General features: G+C 41.9%; 1 protein-coding gene across 1 annotated transcript; it reads right to left on the bottom strand.

The window, feature by feature from the left end:
• Positions 1-990: 990 nt before the first annotated feature.
• On the bottom strand, positions 991-12,126 carry slc9a2 (solute carrier family 9 member 2). The gene is made up of 13 exons (XM_030787598.1): positions 12,060-12,126; positions 11,479-11,697; positions 10,455-10,918; positions 7,241-7,491; positions 6,551-6,768; positions 5,962-6,161; positions 5,305-5,394; positions 5,063-5,133; positions 3,770-3,937; positions 3,340-3,448; positions 1,919-2,035; positions 1,635-1,722; positions 991-1,400 (listed from the first exon to the last, which is right to left on the bottom strand). Exons 1-13 carry the CDS (start codon positions 12,124-12,126, stop codon positions 991-993), a joined length of 2,472 nt encoding a protein of 823 aa, XP_030643458.1.
• Between the last annotated feature and the right edge of the window lie 9,837 nt (positions 12,127-21,963).

The following is a 21,963-nucleotide window of genomic DNA, read 5'->3' as shown; positions in this document are numbered from 1 at the left end:
ACTCTGACACAGGCCTAACTACTAAAACAGGATATTTGACCTGAGTGTGAGGTGTTACAGGTGACACTTTGATGTCTTATCCAGAGCAGATGACGGATTTCATACAATGCAATTTCCTTTATGTTACTTTGGCTGTATTTCTTTTTTGAGGTAGATATTAAATGATGCCAAACCCTGACACTGTGTGTTTTATTTAGAACTACCACTCACCGGCTAGCAGCCATTGTCCTTGTACTGTCACCTCTACATGTTTGGGGTTTTTTTTCCATCTAATGACACTCAGCTGCCGAACTCACAGATATATTTCAGGATGCACAACCATCATGGCGCAATACAGTATTTTTAAAGATTGGATATCGTTTGTCAATCCAGAAAGCTAATCATTGTCTGTCTATGTACAAATGCAACAGGCACTTGGAAAATACTGATTTTATTATTTAAAAACAAAAAAAAAACTTCATAGAATTATCTGGAAAAACAATTCACAATGACCTAATGAGGTCATTTACAGTAAGTTGACTTCCAAACTAGAAAGCCAGATGTGCATAATATTAGGTTTACTGGCAGGAACTGAGATGCGTTGTTTTTTTTCCAGTTTTTGTTGTTGTTCCATTTGCAGGGCATTGTCGACACCGTAACGTCAAGTACTGAAAACACAACGTACATACATATTTATACTTCCATCAACATTAAATATTTTAACTGATGTTGCATCAGGAAACAACTTAAAAACAAGCTGTTAAAATCTCAAAAAAGGATGAACAAAAATAAATACAATTTGAAGGAACACTCTCTATAAAATGAATTTGTACAGTTTTAGAAAGGGGCACTAGGTTCACCCTGACTCTGCGCTTTAGAGTGAAATTTGAACTGAAATTGTAGACGTGTCCATGATTTTGTTTCATGGTGCGTCGGTTCCTGTCATGACCGACTTTCCACTGTCAGGTTCTGGAATGCAGTGGACCGGCTCCACAGCACCTACATGGGTTCTCAGTTATTTGGTGGTTTCCGTGGGTTCCACTGAGGTCTTCGTAGCAGAGGGTTCCGTGCTCCACCGTTGCCTTGATCTTGTTCTGGGGCCCAGGCAGGGGGCGGAGACAGCGGTTGCTGCTCCTCGTCCTCAGGCTCGCCGTTCCTGTTGCCATGGCCACCAGAGGAGCCGTAGTGCTGGCGTGCGGCAGGGATCCTAGAGTCACTTACACTGGAGCTCAGGCGGGATACGCCATGACGACCTTTGCCCTCCGTTGGATGCTCATCCACAAGGTTGACTACAGAGGGCACTTCCTCCAGCGTGTCCAGCCTCCGCAAGGGCATCATGGCGTGAGACGGGGTTCTATGAGGCTGTCCAAATCTGGACCTAACAGGTGGGTAATTAATCTCTGACATCGTCTCTTGATCATCTGAAAAAAAAAGAAAAAAAAAAAAGACAGAATGTCAATGGTGCACTCTGTGCATACCGGCTCATGCTGACAATTCCAACAACATCTGTTCCAATCTGACCATACAACCATCTGTCTAATCTCAACACTGAAATGTCCTCCTCCTTCCACTAGATGGCGATAGAAAGGGAGAGATGAATTCAAAGGAGAAAAGAGCAGCTGAAGGTAGTAGCCACCTGTTTGCTCATTTCTTACCTGCGTGACTGTTTCTCTTACGTGGGAACCTGGAGTGCAGGCTTTGTCCGGCAGGAAGTGAGAAGTATTTATAGGTTTTATCCACATCCTAGAAAACAGAGGGAAAGCTCCAATGTCCACTCTCACTGCACATTATCATGTCAGTAGTGCACCTGCTTCTCTTGATGTATTTATGTTTCTTTCAGATTTGTAATCACTTTATTATTATACAGCTGTTTAATTAGTCACAGCTTAGCATTAGCTTCCAACCACCTTTCCCAAAAAATAGTTAGCGGTGGTCTTACCGGTTCCCGAAAGCTTCCGGCTCGGAGACTGCGGCGGATGCTGGTGTGTCTTCGCATAAGAATCTCCCTTGCTTGAACGTCATTGGGAAGGGAAGTCTTTTTAGTGTACTCCACCGTCTGCGGGGACGCCAAGAGAAATGATTACAAACTGAGCCGAGGTGGGACGTTCAGCTGTCTACCAAGTTAACCGTTAAGAACTTCTAAGAGATGCTGGAAAAAACGGATCAAACGTCGACAGCTCCTTATGTCTGTCACTGTATGTACTGAATTTGAGGAGGGGGGGGGGGGCTGTAGAGCTAAGGTGGTATTTCAGTGTTTTGGTTTCTTTTTTAATCAGAGATCCAGAGAACACCTTCAGTTGCTTTCCAAAGACAACAGAGACGTCACGGACAAAGACAGCCCCACCCCACGTCAACAGTAGCGTAAACCCCCATGAAAGTGGAGGAGGGACAAAAACAAACACACTGGTCATTATAAGGTCAACAAAGTCTGTTCAATACAAGACCTGAGTTATCAGCATGCTGAAACTCCATTAAGATAAGCAGAACTGGTAAAACAGAGACTCTCCTGAAGACTCAAAGTGGGAACTTTAAAGCATACTCTATATATAACGTGACAGTCTTTGTTCTTCATGCCACAGAAAATTCTCTAGGTATTCTATAGCTGTCTATCACTGCTCCTGGATGCACATAGCGCTACATATTTTAGCATTGCTCTCACACACCTGATCCAACCCAAAAGCTAATATTTATCATACCCTCGAATAGCGGAAGCATGTGTGTGTCAGAGCACTGAGACACCAAAACGTGCAAAGCTGTGAACTTACACGAGCAGAACTGATTGAACTGAACACATTGCATTTTACAGTCTCCTATTTTAAGTGGTGGAATGCTTGGTTCACATCGGCACTTCCTCTTCCAGGTCCAGTTCTCCAGCAACTGATCTTATGTTATCGAGTAACTTCCCAGACCTGTTAACCAACTAAAGTCTGAGTCACTGAACTGAACTCTTTTTTTGTTTTTTTTTTTGTACATCCCATGGGGAGGGTGGTATTAAAATGAGGCAATAAGCAAATGAAACACACAGGCACAGTGTACATATAAAGTCTGTGTAGATAAAGCCCTTGGTGAAGCGCTGTTTTGAGTGACAGGCCAAATGGAAAAGTACTGGTGACTAAGCCATGTGCGGGCATGCAAAACCAAACCGAGGCACAAAGCACTGTCAACGTAGTCCTGAAAACAAGTGCAGCTCAAGAGAACTGAACCCAAGACCACGCAGAGAGTGAAAATGAACTGGATTCTTATGTACACGATTTCATTCGCAATTACACGGTAGCATTTGAAGCACACAAAGCTCGGTCGTATGTTTCAGAACATCACTGGAAGCACTAGAAAGGCATTAAAAACAGTTGTGCAACTCACCCTTTGTCTGATTTTATACATGTTCTTTGAGAGCAGTTCATGCATGTTCCTCAGGTCAGATGCCAGGAACTTGGGCTTCTTGGGTTTCTGAGCGTTCTTTTTCTCTTCACTAAGAAACACATATGAACAGATATGAAAAGGCATAAGTCTAGCCGTCATCATGCAGTACTGCTCATATTTTTCAAAAGCATTAGGTCACATGACTGGTAGTGTTAACCTCTGATCGCACCACACCCTAATATGGTCATTATCTCACAGCAGTTAATAAAAGCGTTTTTTATAAAAAAAAAAAAAAAAGAGGAAAAGAAAAAGTCTCTGTATGCCTAGCTAGATAGTGTGTGTGTGTGTGATATGAGGAGAAAGAAAGAAAAAAAAACAAAAAAGGAGGAGAAGAGGAGGAATGAGGAGGTGAAGTGAGAAAGACACATACTGTAGTGAAATGAGAGAGGGAGCGGCACTGATGTCGCCGGACACAGACTCCAGTATGTCCATGGCGCTCTGGAGTTCCAGTTTCTTATACAGAGCCACGATGCTGGATTCCGCACGGTTGTCACGGATCAAAATCTTTCGGAGAATCCGGTTATTGAACTTCATGAACCTGAAAACAAAACACGACACATAAATGAAACATTATGACCAATAATATATTAGAAAGACGAGACAAACTCTCTATATTATTCGGCATAAACCCTGTCTTGTATTCATTAATTTTTTTTTTTTTTCATTTTTTTTTTGTTTTCATTTTTGTGAACAAATGATTCACAAATCAGCCCAGGACATACTGCAGTCTGTTGGACTAATTGACTAATCGTTCTTTTAGACCTTTTGTCCTTCAGTGAAAGAGGCGTGGGTACAATACTTTCATACTGTCACACTAAAGGTCATGACCAAAATAAAAAATGAAACTTGGTGGGAGGTTTGGAAAGGACATGTTATTACTGTTACATTAAAAAATGCAGACGGACGACTTAAGTAAAACTGAATGGCTGTTGGGAAATTGGCTGTTGGGTTAGAACTTCAAACTGTAAGCACAACTCAGAAAAGAAACGAAAATATGCTTATGTTCAAACAGACGCTGGCACTCAATGTGTTTACAACAACAGTGTCCTGAGGCCAGAGTGGGGGAAACGTTTGTCTCTGCCAACAAAAGGCAAGTTCAGGCAAGGAAATGTCCCAGTATATAGGGAACTAAAACCAGTCTGGCCGGAAAAACCAGGGAACATTTCAGGAACCTAGGGAGAAATGGGGGTGGGGGGTGGGGGGGGGGGGGGGGGGGGGTCTTGGAGGAGGGGTGACTGTGGAAAAGGTATAACGCAGGAAGTTAAGCAAAAAAGAAAGAAAGAAAGAAAGAAACATAACACCAAATCCTGAATGTTAACACAGCCCTGGTTAACTCCAGCCACCCAAAACTACCCACTCCCGGTTTGAATCTGACTTCCTTCCTAGAGCAATCATTGGTTGACCCGACAATGAAATTTTCAGTGACATTTTAGAAGTGGTTGATCACACACACACAAGACACAGACACTCCTAAAACCAGATGTATTTTATAAACTATGAAAAGAACACAATGACGCACTGAATTGTACAGAGAATAAGCATGACATAAATATTTGGCATGCTGAAACAATCTCCACGTTATATTTCTTTCCATAAAACCTTCTAGTTTTCCGTTTGAAGTATTGTTACATCTTAACAAAGCACGGGCTATACTCCTCCTTACTTGTCTTTCCAGTAGTAGTGACTCCATTGTCCACACAGATCCTCTATACCAGCAACGGTATGCTCCATTACCTGGAAAACAGCACCGTTATTTTTCATTCAGCAAGCATTTTACCAATACCGTCATACAGATACAAAGTGAAAACAAATAGATATTCTCTAACAAATGACAATACTTAGGGAAAAATTTAAAAAAAAAAAACAAAATTAAAAAAAAAATTAGTGCGATGTTTAACCACGTACCCTGGTGTGGATCTCAACATTGATGGTCTCTAGCTTTCGATTAGTCTTGCGCACATTCATCAGTTCAATGAGCGGTCGTACACTAATACCCTGTAAAGAGAGAGAGAGAGAGAGAGAGAGAGAGTGAGATAGAGAGAGAGAGAGAGTGAGTGAGAGAGAGAGAGGGAGAGAGAAAGAAACAGTCATGAAAAAAGGAGTTATCACATTGAACACTGTGATGAACTAGAACGCATGAGAAACAGTCACCTACATCTCACATCTCTATAATGTGACTGGGAGTGTTTCCCTTACAAACCGGAGTTTGACTGAACAGTGATGTGCAGCACAACTACTCAAAAGGAACGTGAAAAGTCCTTTTTTCTCTCTCTCTCTCTGTGTCTCTCTCTCTCTGTGTCTCTCCCTCTCTCTTTGTCTCTCTCTCTCTCTTTGTCTCTCTGTCTCTCTCTCTCTCTCTCTTTCCCTCTTTCCCCCTCTCTGTCTCTCTCTCTGTCTCTCTCTCTCTTTCCCCCTCTGTCTCTCTCTCTCCCCCTCCCCCCGTCTCTCTCTCTCTCTCTTCCCCCCCCCCCCCCCCCCCGCTCTCTCCCCCCCCCCCCCCGCTCTCTCCCCCCCCCTCTCTCTCTCTCTCTCTTTCCCACTCTCTCTATGCTCTGAGGTTACCTGGATGAAGACTGTGAAGATGATAATGGTGATTGTGGCTGTAATGAAGAGTTTCTTGCGCCCAATTGTTTCTGGAAGAGTGTAGACCAAAGCAAAAGAGATGGCCCCTCGTAGGCCACCGTAGGCCAAGCCAAACTGGTCTTTAAAGTTGAAGGGGATGGTTCGAAAAGGGTTTATGATCTGAGTCAGGACCAGAATTCCTAGGAGACAAAGAAAGAGGTCAAAGGTGAACATTAAGTGCTTGTGGAGTTTCTCTCAACCACTGTGTGATTAATTAAAGACGATAACATTAAAAACCGTTACACCTAAAACAGAAAAACACCATCAAAACATGTATTACTATCTGCCCTCTTTAGAGGATCTCTCTAAAACAGGTGATGAACCATGTTACACAGTTGAAACTCTACATTATGCTTTCAAACACAGTTTTTAAGGCAATAACTCCAGTATATGATAAGAAACACCATCTAAAATGTCTTTCAGCCATAGTGCCTCTCACAAACCTATATTCAACCCCCCCTCCCCCCCAATCCCCCTCCCCCCCCCACCCCCCTCCCCACCCCCGCCCCGTCCCCCCACGCAGCCGTACCTAAGCCTCTCCACAAAATGGCAAACAGCAGAGTGAAGAGGATGTAACCCCAGTTCCACTCATGCTCCGTCGTTATGGTAACGACACCCAGGAAGAAGAAGATGAGGGTCTCGGAGACGGTGCCAAGCATTTTGATGACGTGGCGAATCGTGGTGCAGGAGCGCTGAGATACGTTTTCTTCCACGTAGTACTTCATGGTCAGGGCACAGGTCACAATGCTAAAGACCAGATCACATGACAGACAGGAATAGTACCACCTTACTACAACTGAATCAGACACAACACACTCTACATGCCCGGTGACTAGCGTCGACGTATGCATGCCCCTGTGGTACTTTCATCCGTAAAACCATTAGTGTGTGTGTGTGTGTGTGTGTGTGTGTTTGTTTTTTTGTTGCTTAATCACATGTCCCTTGAAAAGGTTGCATATGACTTCTGACTCATGTTTGACGTATTAGCAATGACTTATGGCCTTCTAGGGGGTAGCATGGTAATTCACTTACCATACATTAAGTCAGAATGTTAATGAACGTACTGTACATCAGGTTAGCGTACTCATATCGAGTTGAAGCAATAAACTGCTTTTAACGTGATATACAGTGAGAGTCATTTAGCGGTCTACCCTCAAGCCACGATGGTAGCAGAATGAGAACTTTGTTAATGTGAGCGAGAGCACCGGCCTGTACTCACGCCATGATGCTGGAGATGGCGAAGAGCTCGGCCACCAGGTAGGCCAGGTAACTGTACATGAAGATAAACAGGGGCTCGATCTCGCGCACTTTCCCCGTGAAGCGCGTGGTGAAAGCCGCCACAAAGCCGAACAGGAAGCCAAAGACCAGGCCGCCGAGACCCACCACGAAAAACCGAGCCACCCCCAGGAAGACGTCCACGGCCCCCACCTCAGGCAGCTCAGCCACATGGTTAAAGAGAGTATAGAGCACCTGGGGGAAAAAAAAATAACAACAAAATTTAACACATGAGATATAGAAAATGACTCTCTCACTCACTCACTCACTCACTCACTCACTCACACATACATATTAAATGTTAAATGGTTCAATATTAGTTAGAGAATAATTCAGAAAACTCTATGTTAGACTGCAGTTCCAAACACAAGCAGAATTTTGCTTTGATATAATGGCAGCATTGTTTGAGGGTATCAGATGCGTATCAGTTCGGTCTAGACAGCTGTTGTTGTTTCGTGTCTAAAACATGAAAACTTCCTCATAATGGCAGAAAATGGGCAACAGAGCTACAGATATGACAAGGAAACTTTAAAAAGCAGATTTGAAGGATCCAACAAATATATCTACAATACAGGGTAGGCTTAAATATTTCTAGCCTCGGAAATAGCTGTGAACAGTATGTTATCAACGGTATACAACAGAGCTGAGTTATTTTTCTGATTGCAGGTTATACAAAGCCTCTCCTCGACACTCCTTTTGTGTCAAAGAAACACTGTTCTCCGGTGACGGCCACACCTGCTGATACCTGGTCTACTATTTGCCCTTGTTCTCAGCTACTGTGTGCAAAACAAAACATTTCTCCCAGGCAGAGATGGACTCCCAACAATACACTCTCAAATGACTAAGTGAGGCTCCCTAGGAGTAGCCTTTTCATTTAACTTTACTAACTTTAGCTTTTTTTACTTTAACTTTACTAACTTTAGCTTTTTTTACTTTAACTTTAGTCTTTGAAAAACCACGTTTGCACACACCTTTTCTTTTTTTCATTTTTTTTTTTTTTTTCCAGCGATCTTAAAGGTACGTTATGGGAGAAACACTTTAAGTTGGAGCGGCCATATTTCATAGAAGTTATGAAAAGTCCCTGCTCAGGGACTTCAACGTCTAGATAATGACTGTATTGTTATTAGGCTCTTGTTGGGTTTCCGATTTCATGAAGTGAGTCTGGACGTTGTGGTGTCTAACCAAAGGACACCCGTCTAAAAACCGAAAGAATTGTAATGAGAAACTCAGTAAACACCAGTGCAGTGGTCTTCCTCCAAATGTACTTCATCATTCCAAAATGGTTTTGTTTAGGATCAACTCTTGTTTGTTAACCACACCCACTAGCATTAGCAAGGTAACCACAAGAAGTCAGGTGCTCCCAGAACAAGTTTGATAGCATCTCAATAAACATAACACATTTGAACACGAGCGAGGATCAGGATGATATCAGAAATCATATTCAACATTCAATACTTTGTACAGCCTAGTGTGTCCAGAGTTAATGTCCACAGCAGCAGTGCCAGTGATGACTATGGAGAAATTCCCCCTGCATTGAATCCTGAAACTAGAGAATGCTCTTTTGAGTCAGTCAAGTACAGAATAACATGAGGATTCAATCCAACAATTAAAATTAAGGATGAGTTAAAAAAAAAAAGAAAAAAAAGAAATGAAATTACACACACACACACACATATGTGTGTGTGTGTGTGTGTGTGTGCGTGTGTGTGTTTGGATGAAAAAGCCACATTAAGAAAATCTGAGTTGAACTGAAATTTAAATGAATCCATTCAAACTGTTTTGATCACCTAATATGTTAATTGCACCTCTTAACTGTCATAATTACATTATCACGTAAGGGTTTTTAAATGAAGGCACTAATACTAAACAGAAACAACTAGGAAAATCACCTTGATTGCATTGCTTAATTAGGAGAGTTAACATTAAAAACTCACGTACTGCATTCTAAAATGTGCGATCAAGGGGAAATTAATGCTGTAGGTAGGGATTCTGAAGACAATTAAATGGGCTATGTTTTATCAAAAGGCAGGCCTGATTAATGCTGCCAGACATTTATTCTGGAAAAAACAACTTGAATTTCAAAGGAAAAAAAAAAACACAGCATTTGGGCTGCATGAAATTGCATCCCCAAATGAAACCACATGCATGACTACAGATTGTTGCTATGGTATTGGACAATGAAGTATAAACGAAACAACAGATTTCAGAACAGCCGACCAGTTTCTCAAAAGTACAGATCCATTAAAGAAATGAACAGAGCATCACACAAGGACTTTTGCTACAAGAAGTCAATGGTAGAGTACACTGGGTTTCGACATCACCACTACTGATGTCATAGCCTGCACTAAACGCATCCTCCTAACAGTAAACACATTACTCACACAGAAGTTTCTCTGACCACTCCGGTGACAGTTCAAAGCAAACTGAAACTACAGAACTATCTGAGGCATGTTACATGTCGAGAAATATCTTCGACAGCATGAAACCGAAATGCGTTTGACTCAGGAAGTGTTTCTGAGCATGTGACAACTTTGATGAAAATGAAATTGCAAAATAAACACTGCATTGTTGGCCACAGACGAATCTTCATGCCACTCTACCCTAGCTAGTCATTAAGGTGAAGTGCAGAATCATTACAGGTGTGGAGAGACAAGCTGGAGCTCTGTATGATGTCACCGACAGCCGAGAGTAGTTTTATGACAGGGTGCCGAAGGTGTTTACAGAAAAAACACCATGCAATCGCAACAATACACTTAAGAGATGTGTATGAAAAGAAAAATGTATCTGACCTCATGGTTTCCGTACAATCAAAGTTCCTCTATCATATACTCTCAGAGTGGGTTTGCTGAGATCACATGACAAAATTTTACCTGCTCACATTCTCTGTGCCCAAGTCTCAGTCAGTTACACATCTGTTCATTTTGTTTTCTACAACCCTCCTTCTTTTCTCATCTACACACCAGTTACACCTCTCTCTCTCATTCTCCTCCTCTACCTCTCCACACAGTTCTGCCCTCCCCTCTCTTCTGTCAGTTAAATCACAAAATAGCCACCATCCTGAAGTAGTTCTGTAAAAAAAAAACCAAACTGTATTTTATGCTCTCCACTCACCCCACCCTCATCCCTTTCTTTTCATTTCCCTCCTCCACTTCTCTTACCACTGTGACAGCGTCGTTGAAGAGACATTCACCAAACACCACGATGTAGAGTTGTTCGTTGATGCTGACGTCCTCAAACACAGTCAGCACTGCCACGGGATCCACCGCAGATATGATGGTGGAGAAGAGCAGGTTTTCCTGCAGGTTAATGTCCTGCACCCCAAAGGCCTCGATCTGGCAAATGCCATACAGCGAGATGCCGATGCCGATGGAGTTCCACAAGGTGCCAACGATGGCGAACCACAGCACAGTCCCCACGTTCTCGAAGAAAGGCCGCGTGGGCATGAAGTAGCCCGAGTCCAAGACGATGGGCGGCAGCATGTAGAGGAAGAAGACGTTGGACGTCAGCACGGCCGGAGGTTCCTCGTGCACCGAGTGCATAATCGCACCCACGATCAGACCGACGGAGATCAGTAGGCAAGTCTCAGGCACCCAGATTGTGATCTTGTGGTAAATATGGAAACCTGGCCAAAGAGAGGTTAAAGGACATTAAGAGGTTTCATGAAAACTCATTGTGTATGTAACATGGACAATTTCTATTGGAAAATGACATTTTGGACATGTTTTGTTTTCCATATATCATTTTCCATTGATGCTTACCAAATTTCAAGATTTAAAATCTGAGTTTCACACAAATTTCAGGGAATAGCTGCAAGTAAGAGAAACTATCAGATAACATTTCACTTGTCTGAACAAAGTCGTTTATGGCACCAAAGTGCCCGTGCATATTTTACACTGATCTCACAAACACTTCAGGCAGGAAACTGTAACGGGTGACAACACACCTTTTAAAATAAGACGACAACTACTTTCCATAATGGTACAATCCCAACAGTGACACACGTCCTTCATAACATTGCTTATTTAATTTGGAGTTGAAAGGAAGAATTCTGTTTCTTTACATTTCTAGCCTATTTTTTTTTCTCTCCAACAGTACAAAACTTCTCAAGGTTGGAGGCTTGCATAGGAAAGTCTCTGCTAAGGGGCTGTTATCAGTTTGAAAAGCATACACATGTTTACTTACCGATTTTGGCAAATGAGGCCAGTAACACCCATAAAGTGATCTCGAAAGGGATCTGAATCCGTGGATAGTTCATAGTGAAAACGGGCAAGTTGGCTTTATCCGGGTTGGGAAACGCCTGAGCATCATCCAGCGGGTTTGGCTGTGGAAGTTCAACGGCTGGCCGGCCCGTCGCTTTGGGTGGAATCTCGGCGTCGGAGCCATATCCCATCGATAAGAGTACTAAACACAGAACTGAAAAATTCAACGTTTTCTTCAGAAGAAAAAGACGTACCATCCTATCCTCTTGAGGGACAGACTTTCATAGAAGAAGAAAAAAAAAGTTAACCGCAGCGTTTCGCCAAGCGGTCCGCTGTATGTCACCAACGTACAACAGTATCATAAGGGTACACCTTTCCTTTAAATTCCTTCACATTCAGTATCACACGCTGCTCACCAAAATATAAGCACGGCCCATTACAACATGTCTAAAAGTTATACCAATCTGATTTGAGTTCGGGTGTATGAACACTCGTGGCAAACGCAATAGGCTCGTCTCCCTAACTGCCTCTGAACTTTCTGCGTGCTCTTATGATACCTGGTACCTACAGGTGAGAGCAGACTACGCCTGTATCGATAGGGGCCGGGCATAGTTCGAGCTCTGCGTCTCATTGGCGCGTTACATTTCTGTGTTATCCGGCGATAGTGTGCTCCTCCCGACCCGAAGGCCAGCGCATATCAGAACCAAACCCAAATTACTTGAAAATTTGCGCTAAATGATTGGGCATGGAGCTGTCGAGAACATTTGTTAGCAAGAATGACACCAAAAGAAACCTCATGACAAACTGGTGCAGATTACCTAGGCTATAGGTGGAGACCAAGGAACAAATAGATGGGAACAAACGACAGATTTTAAAACAATACTATGATTAGTCACATGGCATTGGCCAGCAGCATCACGCATCCCTTTGATTCTTTTTATGGACTGAAGATGTGAAATAAGAATTGGCTATGTGCAGCTGACTCCACTAGATGGCAGGAGAATTCCAAATAAGGTGTGTAGTAGGCACTGATTCAATACATCAAGGATTCCTGTGTCATTGTGGTACACTGAGTGCACCATTTGCGAGAAAAATGCCAGAATTTCAATTATTCTGTAATGTGGCATTGGGCTTAGAGCCAACTGGCATCAGTTACGCTGTTTGAAACACATGCGCCCCCCCCCCCCCGCCCCTCTCTCTCTCTCTCTCTCTCTCTCTCTCTCTCTCTCTCTCTCTCTCTCTCTCTCTCTCTCTGCCTACCTATCTGTCTATCTCTCTGTCTGTCTCTGCTTCTAAACATTTGGTCCACAAAGTTTTTACATATTCATAATTTTTCTTTTCCACTAATTATTATTCCACAAAGTTTTTGGTCTTTCGAAGTTTTCATTCGCCTGGATTTTTGAAGGGGTGTGTGGGGGTTGTCTGTATTATCTGACGTGACGTAGCCCACCAAGCCTATACACAGTAGTTGTACATGTACGCATAATAGGTGCAGTTGCTTATTTCAGTCCATTCTCACCAGATCTGAATTCCATTTTTTATATTTCCTCTCAGATATGTTTGTGATTATGTCTAAGGCAAAAGAGTTGTACTGTAATGCGTTTACAGTTCATAAGACAAGACGCATAATTACTGAATCTGTATTTCTGATACACATCACTACCAGAATGTCACAATATTTATGTTTAAGTGGAGCGAGACCGTTGACGCTGGTGAAAGGCTTCAAGAAATAGGAAGGTATGACCAAAGAGGGCGTCAAAAAGAAGGCGGTGCTTCTAGTGACAGAAATCTTACGTCAAAATATGTGACGAAGTAGCTTACTGGGGCGAGTCTAGATGCACTGCGGAGCAAGCGGAAAGATTTGCACAGGGGCGCGATGAAAATGAAAACACAAATACATTTCAAAATGGAGTGTCCCCGTGACTTCTAAACACGTAAGTGCTTTCGAGTGTCTATGCCGTTTAATAGCGTATCAAATGTCTGTATTGTGACTGTGGGAGAGGTTAATGGATGAACGTATAGGTTTCGATTGGTCGTGGCAATAAACAACCATTTTTTGCATCTGACACCTCGCCTGTCGCCTGTGTCAACTGAAGATATCGAAGTCGATATAGCCAAAGCACAGTTATTGCTGTGTTTCAGTGTTGTCATCTCAGCAGTTACGGTTAGTGGGCAAATTTATACAGATGCTGGGTTATTATGGGGACATAACGGGGAGCAGCTCGTCCCGTGCTATCATCAGCGCGCTGTAGTCCATCACATGAATGGGCAACAGCTGCAGAACGATTGGTGCGAGTGATTTCTTTTCCTTATGTTTTTTTTTTTTTCATAAAACAACGAGAGAGTGCCTTGAAAGATTAGGCGCTAGTTTATGATTTTAAAAAATGTTGTCAAACGCATGCATATTTCAGCGTTGATTTAGATCAGAACATCTTCCATACCCGCAAACAAACTGTAGAGACGGCCTGTATGTGCAGAATTTGAATGTATTAGGATGGAAATGTGAAACTTTGGCACGCGATAAACCACAGACCTTATCTCAGCTTTGATTTACAATCATGGTAGATTCTTTACACTGAAACTGACGCGTTAATACTGTAGCGTATTCACAAGGTAGGTAAGGGAGTGTTTGATTTGCTGACGTAGATTTAAAGCAAGATGGAATTGGACACTAACATCATCATCATCAGTGTCACCATTATCATCCTCATTATCATGACCAAGTCGCTAAAATCTCACGTTCAGACGGACGGAAGAAAGAGAAAAGTGTCATTGTTGAAAGAACAAGTGCTTTATTGTCTTAGCGTGTCTTCCTCATTGTTTTGTGGTGTTTTAGACCCGTGTGTTTACAGGGTCATTGTTTAACGGTGACCCGTGAATCAAAGGCTGCGGTCTTGTCCAAATTAAAGTGTGCAGATTATTATTTTAAACCTCACTTCAAACAAGGTTAAAGTACAGGAGTGAGTCTGTTTATTGTACATTGCATGAGCATGTTTTGCCATTCTCTTTAAATAATAGAGAGATTTGTAATTTGTAACTGTAATTATATTCTGTATTTTCAGAAAACTGACAGTGAAACTTGACCTCTTGGATTATGTGTAGATGACAGTCCTTCACCACACAAGTGTGAAAGTGGTGTAAATTCAAGTGGTAGCGATGATGTGTGAAGTTTGTGCATTTCTGTGTGGTGCAAAAAAAAGAAGAAGAAGAAAAAAAATATATATATATATAAAAAAAAAATATATATATATATATATATATATATATATATATATATATATGTGTGTGTGTGTGTGTGTGTGTGTGTGTGTGTGTGTGTATGTATATGTGTGTGTGTGTGTGTGTGTGTGTGTGTGTGTGTGTATATATATATGTATGTATGTATAGTCTGCTGATATAAGAAAGAAGCCTCAAATTTAAGTTTGTCATACCAAAGTTAGGTGATAGGTGAAGATGCAAAAAGCAGGATAAAATGGGAGAGTAAGAGATAGGGTGAAAATGAAAGAGAGGAGTGAATTTGAAAATTGTGAAGTGGTGATATCTAGATAAAGTCAAGGGACAGACAAGGAGAGAAAAACGTAAATGACAGAGGGAGAGAATGATTTTTTTCCCCCCAAAAAAACCCCATAAAAGTGAAACTCTAGAAGTGAGAGTTGCAGAGGATATGTATCACCGGGGGAGAGGAACTGCAGTGCAGACGGTTCTGACAGAACCTGCGTGTGTGTGTGTGTGTGTTCTGTGGTTTAACTGGGTCAGACACTGCTGCATCGTACCGGTGGGGGGTCCACTTCCCCCCTTTTCATACATGGGTCCAGCTTTCAAAAACAGTGCCCAGTAGCCCCCACCAACCCAACCCAAAAACCCTATAGTCTCAATCAAGAGCCTATTGGAAAGTGGATTTCTTGTGTCAAGAGGTGCTCAGAGTCTCCAGAGAGAGCAGAGCCAGACAGACGCATGCACACGTCAGACCTGCTGAAGAAGCTTATTTAACAAGGCGGCATGGATTTGGCATTTCATATAGCCAGTTCACTCTCAGGCTAGTGCCTGGACCAGCCCCACACTTCCACATTGTGTTGTTGCCTCATGAAGACTGTTAGAGCATGTCAAAACATGACAGATGTTTCAATTATTAGGGTTATTTACAACAGTCGACCTTTATTACCTTCCCATATGTATGTATATATATATGTGTGTGTGTGTGTGTGTGTGTATCTTAAAGGATGTTAATGGATAGAGATGAATATGAATGACCTCTCTTTGCTGATAGAGAGCTCTTTGCCTTGCCTCTGTTGGGCAGACTTTAATTCAGACCATAAGAGCGATCTTAGGATTCGAGATGAAAGGGAAAAGCGTGGAGAATCCTGTTCCCACACACAATGATTCATCACCAAAAGGAAGACGGCAGCCTATTATGGATGTTATTATGGATCCTCTAATTGCAGTCTGACATCAAACCATCCAAAACAGGCATTAGATCCCTCAGACGCAGGTTTTTCGTTTTAGTGAAACACGCTGATTAGTCTTGTGTAATTATTGTTTTACGTGCACTGCGGATCCAAATGTTTATTGTCTGTAAATTACGTTGTAATTTATTGAGTTATGGTTTTCCTACAAATATATGAGTGGATGTAAGACACAAAATTTGCACTTTGACCTCTCCGAAAATACAGCACTGAGAAGTAAAGATAGAGTGTATTGTCTGCATAATCCTTGTTTGTGTGCGTGTGTGTGTGTGCGCGTGTGTGTGCGCGTGCGTGTGTGTATGTGCGTGTTTGTGTGTGTGTGTGTGTACGTGTATGTGTTTACTGCACATAGGCCCACATGCTATAGTAGGCTTTCATGCAGAAATATCCTCACACATGGATACACAGACTCTTTATCTCTGTGTGGTCCTTAAAGCTTTCTGGCATGAACAGACACACATGCATGTGCTCAGGTAGACACAGGGACTGTATGCCTCTGAATGTATTGACATGTGTATTGCATGTTGTGTCTTTATTCATTGTTGTTTGAAAATGTTCAGTATGAGAGAAATCATTTACAAACAAACAATTCAGAGTTAGACCAAGTCCTGAATGTCAGTATTCAAACTCACCAAAAAAAAAGATCATTTACATTGTTCATCCAAGTGACATGTAGGTTTGTATTCATGCCTTATTTGGATGTATTTCTGTCATGTAGGGATATGAACTGGATGCTGGTCAGTTCTCTCCCCACATGAAGACCCATAAATTATGTATGGGTAAAAAGGGGGCGGGACATTGAAAGTCATTTTTGATGGAAGAGAAGAGTAAGATAGAAAAAGAAAGAGCAAGAGAAAGAGAGGAGAGAGAGAGAGAGAGAGAGAGAGAGAGAGAGATAGAGCATGCTAGAGGAAATGCCATGCTTGTAAATCATACCGCAGGAAATGTAAACATTTCCGTCTCAGGTCAAACACACGATTTTGTCAAGACCCTCTGGTGTCTTCCTTTCTACTGCTCACGTTCTCCTTTAATATCTCAGCTTAAGTTCCTAACTGTTCTTCACTTAGGATGCACTTAAGTCTCTTTCGTCCTTTCAGCCAAGTGTTTATAAACTTTTGTAGAAAACCGGCAGAGGTTCTTTCCTTTATGTTGTTGTACCTGACCCACCAATATGTTTTATTCAGGCCTACATCAAACACATCTTTAACAAGAATGTTATTGACTCGTAAGGTGAAATAGAGATATTAAATCGTGACATCAGTCGGACAAAACCACCCAGAGGATGTCAGCCCAGAGTACAGCTGATGATTTTGAAGCATTGCAGCAGAGCTGGTAGGAGAAGAGGGGATTAGCCAGAGACAGCAGCTGAGAACAGAGAGATCGAAGAGAGAAAAGAAGAGATACGTGTTTGTACTCCTCTGCCATTGAATTTGTTTAGGTTTCGTATGTTTCCCTATGTTTAATTCCATTGTATTGAGTTTGTTTAGGTGTATGAGTATGTTTCACTCCACTGCGTTGAGTTTGTTTTAGGTTTAGCATGTTTGCTATGGAAACTGGATTTTCAGTCATTTGAAGGTAATGGCAACTGTAGTTAGAATGATACTCAGGTCATAGTAATGTTAACCAGATAGCACTGTAACAAAGCTCATGGATGAGATGAAGAGACAGAGCAACACCTGCCCAGAGAGAGCGAGAGAGAGAGAGAGACAGAGGGGAGGGGTTAAGGACAGGAGTGTGAAGAGGAGGGACAAGGTCTGAAGGGGAGAGACAGAGAGACAGACAGAACCACTGTGCTCGTTCTGGTTTGACTTTGCCGATTCGAGGCAGTTTGTTGTGATTTTACAGACGGATTTTACAGTGCAGGACAGACTGCACTGGATCCCTCGAGGAGCTGAGTTGCAGAATGAGAGGACATTCTGTAACTTGACTCAAAATGGGGACAGTGAGTCTGCGGTTTTTGGATGCTGGGGTGGGGTGGGCTGGGGTGGGAGTTTACAGATTGAGAAATAGTCAGGAGAAGGTAAAGCGTCAGGAAACAGGACTCGTACGCTCTGCCCATCTTTTCTTTACTTCACAGGTTTTTTTGCAGAACGTGTGTCAGATTACAGGACACCGCAGTGCGCTTTTTACTTTGCTGTAAATTCGTAATTTGGTCTGTTGGATACGTCAGGAAATGTCCACCCTCCTACACAATGTCTTTTATGTTAAGAAGGCCGGTTTATATGAGCAAATGATCAGGAGTCAGTGAGCTGTTATTTAACTGTACGGTATCAAATGACGCTATTAGCTGATACATAGAGGCTGTTGTTTATGTATAAAGGGACAGTTGTACATCCCTGGAGCGGGAAAGTACATCAGCGGTAAAACATGTGAAGTCCCTTGTTCTAAGGAACATATGCAACAAATAAAAAAATTGGAGAATTGTTCCCACTTCCTACTATGCGCTTGGCGTCAGGAAGTGGCTGCTGGTCAGGGTAGCGAGCGAAAGAGAAAGAGAGGGAGGGAGAGGATGGTAGCTAACCTCCCACCACTGGGCCCAATTTGGGCTTGTTTGTACATTGAGGTAGTGTGTTGGTTGAAGCAAGCATGTGTGAATCTTTTATAAGGCAATGGAAAAGAAACCACCAAGAAGTCCATTTCATCCTTACGTATCATATATTTTAATGAGATGGACTGATGGATCGTGTGCGGAAAGAAGATTCCAAGAATTTTGGAAAATTGCTTTCGTTTAGCAGAGGCAGAATATTTCACGGTTGTGATTTGCACCTCAGTTTTTGAGCCAGGGTTTGGTTTGTATGACAGTTCAGCTTGGCAGAAAATTGAACCCAACTCAGAATTGAAGTTCTTTTCTTTCTTTTTGATTTAAATACATAGACATTTCATTTTTAAAGAGAACACATTTAATGCAGACAGCAACAAAGCTCTTCAAACATGGGCAGGAAGGAAAACCAAGTTTCAGCGCCTTGTGTTTCAAGGTTCTTCTTTTAGAAAATGAGTGTTAGAAAAAAAACTAAACTTTAGCACTTTCAGCAACAGTTATTTAAAGGCTCTTCTCCATGACTGCGAATGAAATGCTGTAGGCCGAAATCTAAACATCAGAACATTTCAATTTAACGTTATTCTTCCAAGAAACTTCAACTTGAGCATCAGTTCTTTAAGGTTCTTCAAGAATATGGGTATAAGAAAACTGAACTTGAACAGTGTAACTGACCCTTAGACATGCTATTTCAACAGAGATAGAAACAGGATGACTGCAGAATGACACACAAGCGCTCTGATGTTCTTCAGGTCAATGCATGACCGCTGCACTATAAGAAAAACAAATACCTGCTTAGAGAGGCCTAGAGCTCAGATCTGCTTAATTTGTTTATATGAGTTCATATATTCCAGTATAACATATTTTATATGATCTGAGTCATAGCACAGTGTCTTTTGTTGTTATATAAAACGATCGATATTGTCATTAATAAGGTTGTAATCATCCGCTCGGTAGAGGCATACATGCGCCGTATGATAAGCGTGGCGTATGAATTTTCTCACATAGGACAGTGAAGAGAAAAAGGAACACTCGAAAAAAAAAAAAAGAAAAAAAATTCAGTTAGAAGAGCTGAGGTGAAAAAAATATCACACATATGGTATGTGGAGCCGAGCGTTACAGAACCGTGGTTTTCACTTTCAGTGCAATACCTTTACGTCCCCCTTCGTTTAGTAAAGCAACTAAATACAGCCAAATGGTGAAGGGCGTTATATCCACCCTGTAATGTGCGAGCTCAATTCAATACAGGTTGTCACAAGAGGGTTATTCCGTTTCCTGCCTGATTTCCTATGTCGTTAACTTGTCTCTTTTTATCACATGCTACGAAATGTGAGGCAGTCCTGTTCACTACCACTGTAGGTAGAGAAGAAGAGATAACCACCAGAAGACAAAAGCTCTGGTTGTTTTGTGTGGGTTGCTAACGAAAGTTTGACTCAGAGAAATGAGTCATATCACGCTGTGCTCAGAGGGTCACAGACAACACGTTGAATCAGCTTCAGTTATTTCCATATTTCTCTGTTTCTGAATTTATATTTAAGAAATTAATTTAAAATTAAAAAAAAGCACATTTTGGTAGAGCCTCCACACTTGTAGTCAGTAAAGCAAATGATTTCTGCTTTTCAAATGTAATTAGACATACGGAGGAAAGTGAAATTCACTTATTTGATTTTAGTAAAGTGAAGGAGAGAGGATGGAAGGTGAAGCTGAAGACCTTATAAATGTTAGTGCTGTGTGACGGTGCTGATGTGGAAACTTATCAACAGTGGGTGGATTGAGAATTGTCATTCCTTGACTACATTCCACAGATTTTGCGTTGGTTTTTACTTGTAAGTCAACCTACATCAGCAGTTTGTTTTTTTTTTTCTTTCAAAAAATGTCATCTTTATCCATCAGAGACTTCTGCGGTGCACAAAGACTGTGCACTCATCAGTACGGTTCACTGAGCTCATGTATTGAGGTCTACCTTCTATACCCGATGTGGAGATGGTAGTCTATAAACACATTATATCTTTGTCTCTGTGCTTTGTGCACAGGGCACATTCCTATTGGTCCAGATGGAAGACTGGTGGGTAGCTAGTCTGGTGTATGGACAGAGGCAGCCAAACAAACAGTGACAGACCAGAACCTAATGATGTCCTGTACGTTACTCTCCTCTCGTGCCATTATCTCTGAATATCTCCTTATATGATCAGCTGAACACACATCTCTCTCTCTCTCTCTCTCTCTCTCTCTCTCTGCCTCTCCATACCATATGCCTCTTCTTTAGCATTAAAATATAATGGAAATGATTTGATGGATCGTTGTAAAGCAAGACGCTGATTAATATAAGGACACTGTTTGTTTTGTGGTTGGTAGGGATTTAAAACAGCTTTATGTAAAAAGAGTATGTTGTTGATACAACGTGCAAGGCGTCCCACCGCAGATAAAACATGGGCGACGCTGAACTGGATTTTGGGAGTTTGGCATACTGGGCGGAGCAGATGTCCCTTGGTCGTTCTCTGCCAAAAGGGCGACCAAAACATGGCGAGTTCACGCGTGTATCGGTATCGAGGTCAGAGTAGTGAGACTTGTGATGAAAACTGTTTCGGGAACCTGTCAGAAACGCGTACCGTGTGTACGACCGCACGCCCACGCCGACGTCTCAGTCCTCGCCGTCTCCTTTCACAATTACTGTTACCCGTCCTCGTCCTTTTCTAGAAGGACTTCACACGTCCTCGTGATATGTCACAGTTTTCTAAAGCATCTCCTCTCTGTCCCGAGCAATATTTCTTTCTTTCTTTTTTTGTTTTTTTGAGAGAGTATAGAACAGGAACATGCTCCTTTTATCTTCTCTCTGTTTCAGAATACTAAATTTAGGCTCCTCAGTATGGGAATTTGTTCAGTAAGAACTGCTCAAATACTTCCTCCTGGTGCTCGATGATGCAAAAGAAAGACGAGATTATGGGTCTCGTTGTTATTCTCAGCAGGTGGTTAATGAAACGTAGTGATTAAGAAATGTAGAAAATTGGGTAGAAATTGGAGAATTTGAGGAGTACATCCTGTTCTTTTTTTTATTTTGTTTTTGTTTTTTTGGGGGGGGTTTTCGAAAAATTTCTTTTGTTTGTTCAGAAGGTCCTGCCACAAGCTCAGTTTTGCCTGCTTGGCAGTGAACAAAAGGAGACTTAATCAGTAACTCTCTCAGTGCATGAAAGTCACTTTCATAAAACATGCTTTCCTTTTATGATTGCATAATAAAACAGAACATAGAGAGAGCCCTTTTCATAAACTAGCATTATCATCTTATTGGTCACCAAAGTCTTAATGACCTTTGAACGACCTTACCTGCTGTCAAAGACTGAGTATTTTGCAGACTTGTTATGGCTTATGATGTCTCAAATAATTATCAGCCATGGTGATAATCTGTGACTCATGGTTTTTCCAGGACCAACCCAGAATTGTGCCGCGTTAAATTTGTCTGCCTCAGTACCCT

This window comes from Chanos chanos, chromosome 10, assembly GCF_902362185.1.
Source record: "Chanos chanos chromosome 10, fChaCha1.1, whole genome shotgun sequence".
In the NCBI taxonomy this organism is placed as follows: domain Eukaryota; kingdom Metazoa; phylum Chordata; class Actinopteri; order Gonorynchiformes; family Chanidae; genus Chanos; species Chanos chanos.
Note: the sequence above shows the minus strand (reverse complement) of the source record. Positions and strands in the feature narration are given on the sequence as shown.

Excerpts from the sequence above, each read along its gene's own strand:
- slc9a2 (XM_030787598.1), bottom strand. The coding sequence starts at position 12,126 with ATGAGACGCAGAGCTCGAACTATGCCCGGCCCCTATCGATACAGGCGT. Across the intron at positions 6,769-7,240 it reads GCCATCTCCAGCATCATGGC|CATTGTGACCTGTGCCCTGA; the intron begins GTGAGTACAGGC and ends TCTGGTCTTTAG. Across the intron at positions 6,162-6,550 it reads CATTTTGTGGAGAGGCTTAG|GAATTCTGGTCCTGACTCAG; the intron begins GTACGGCTGCGT and ends TTTGTCTCCTAG.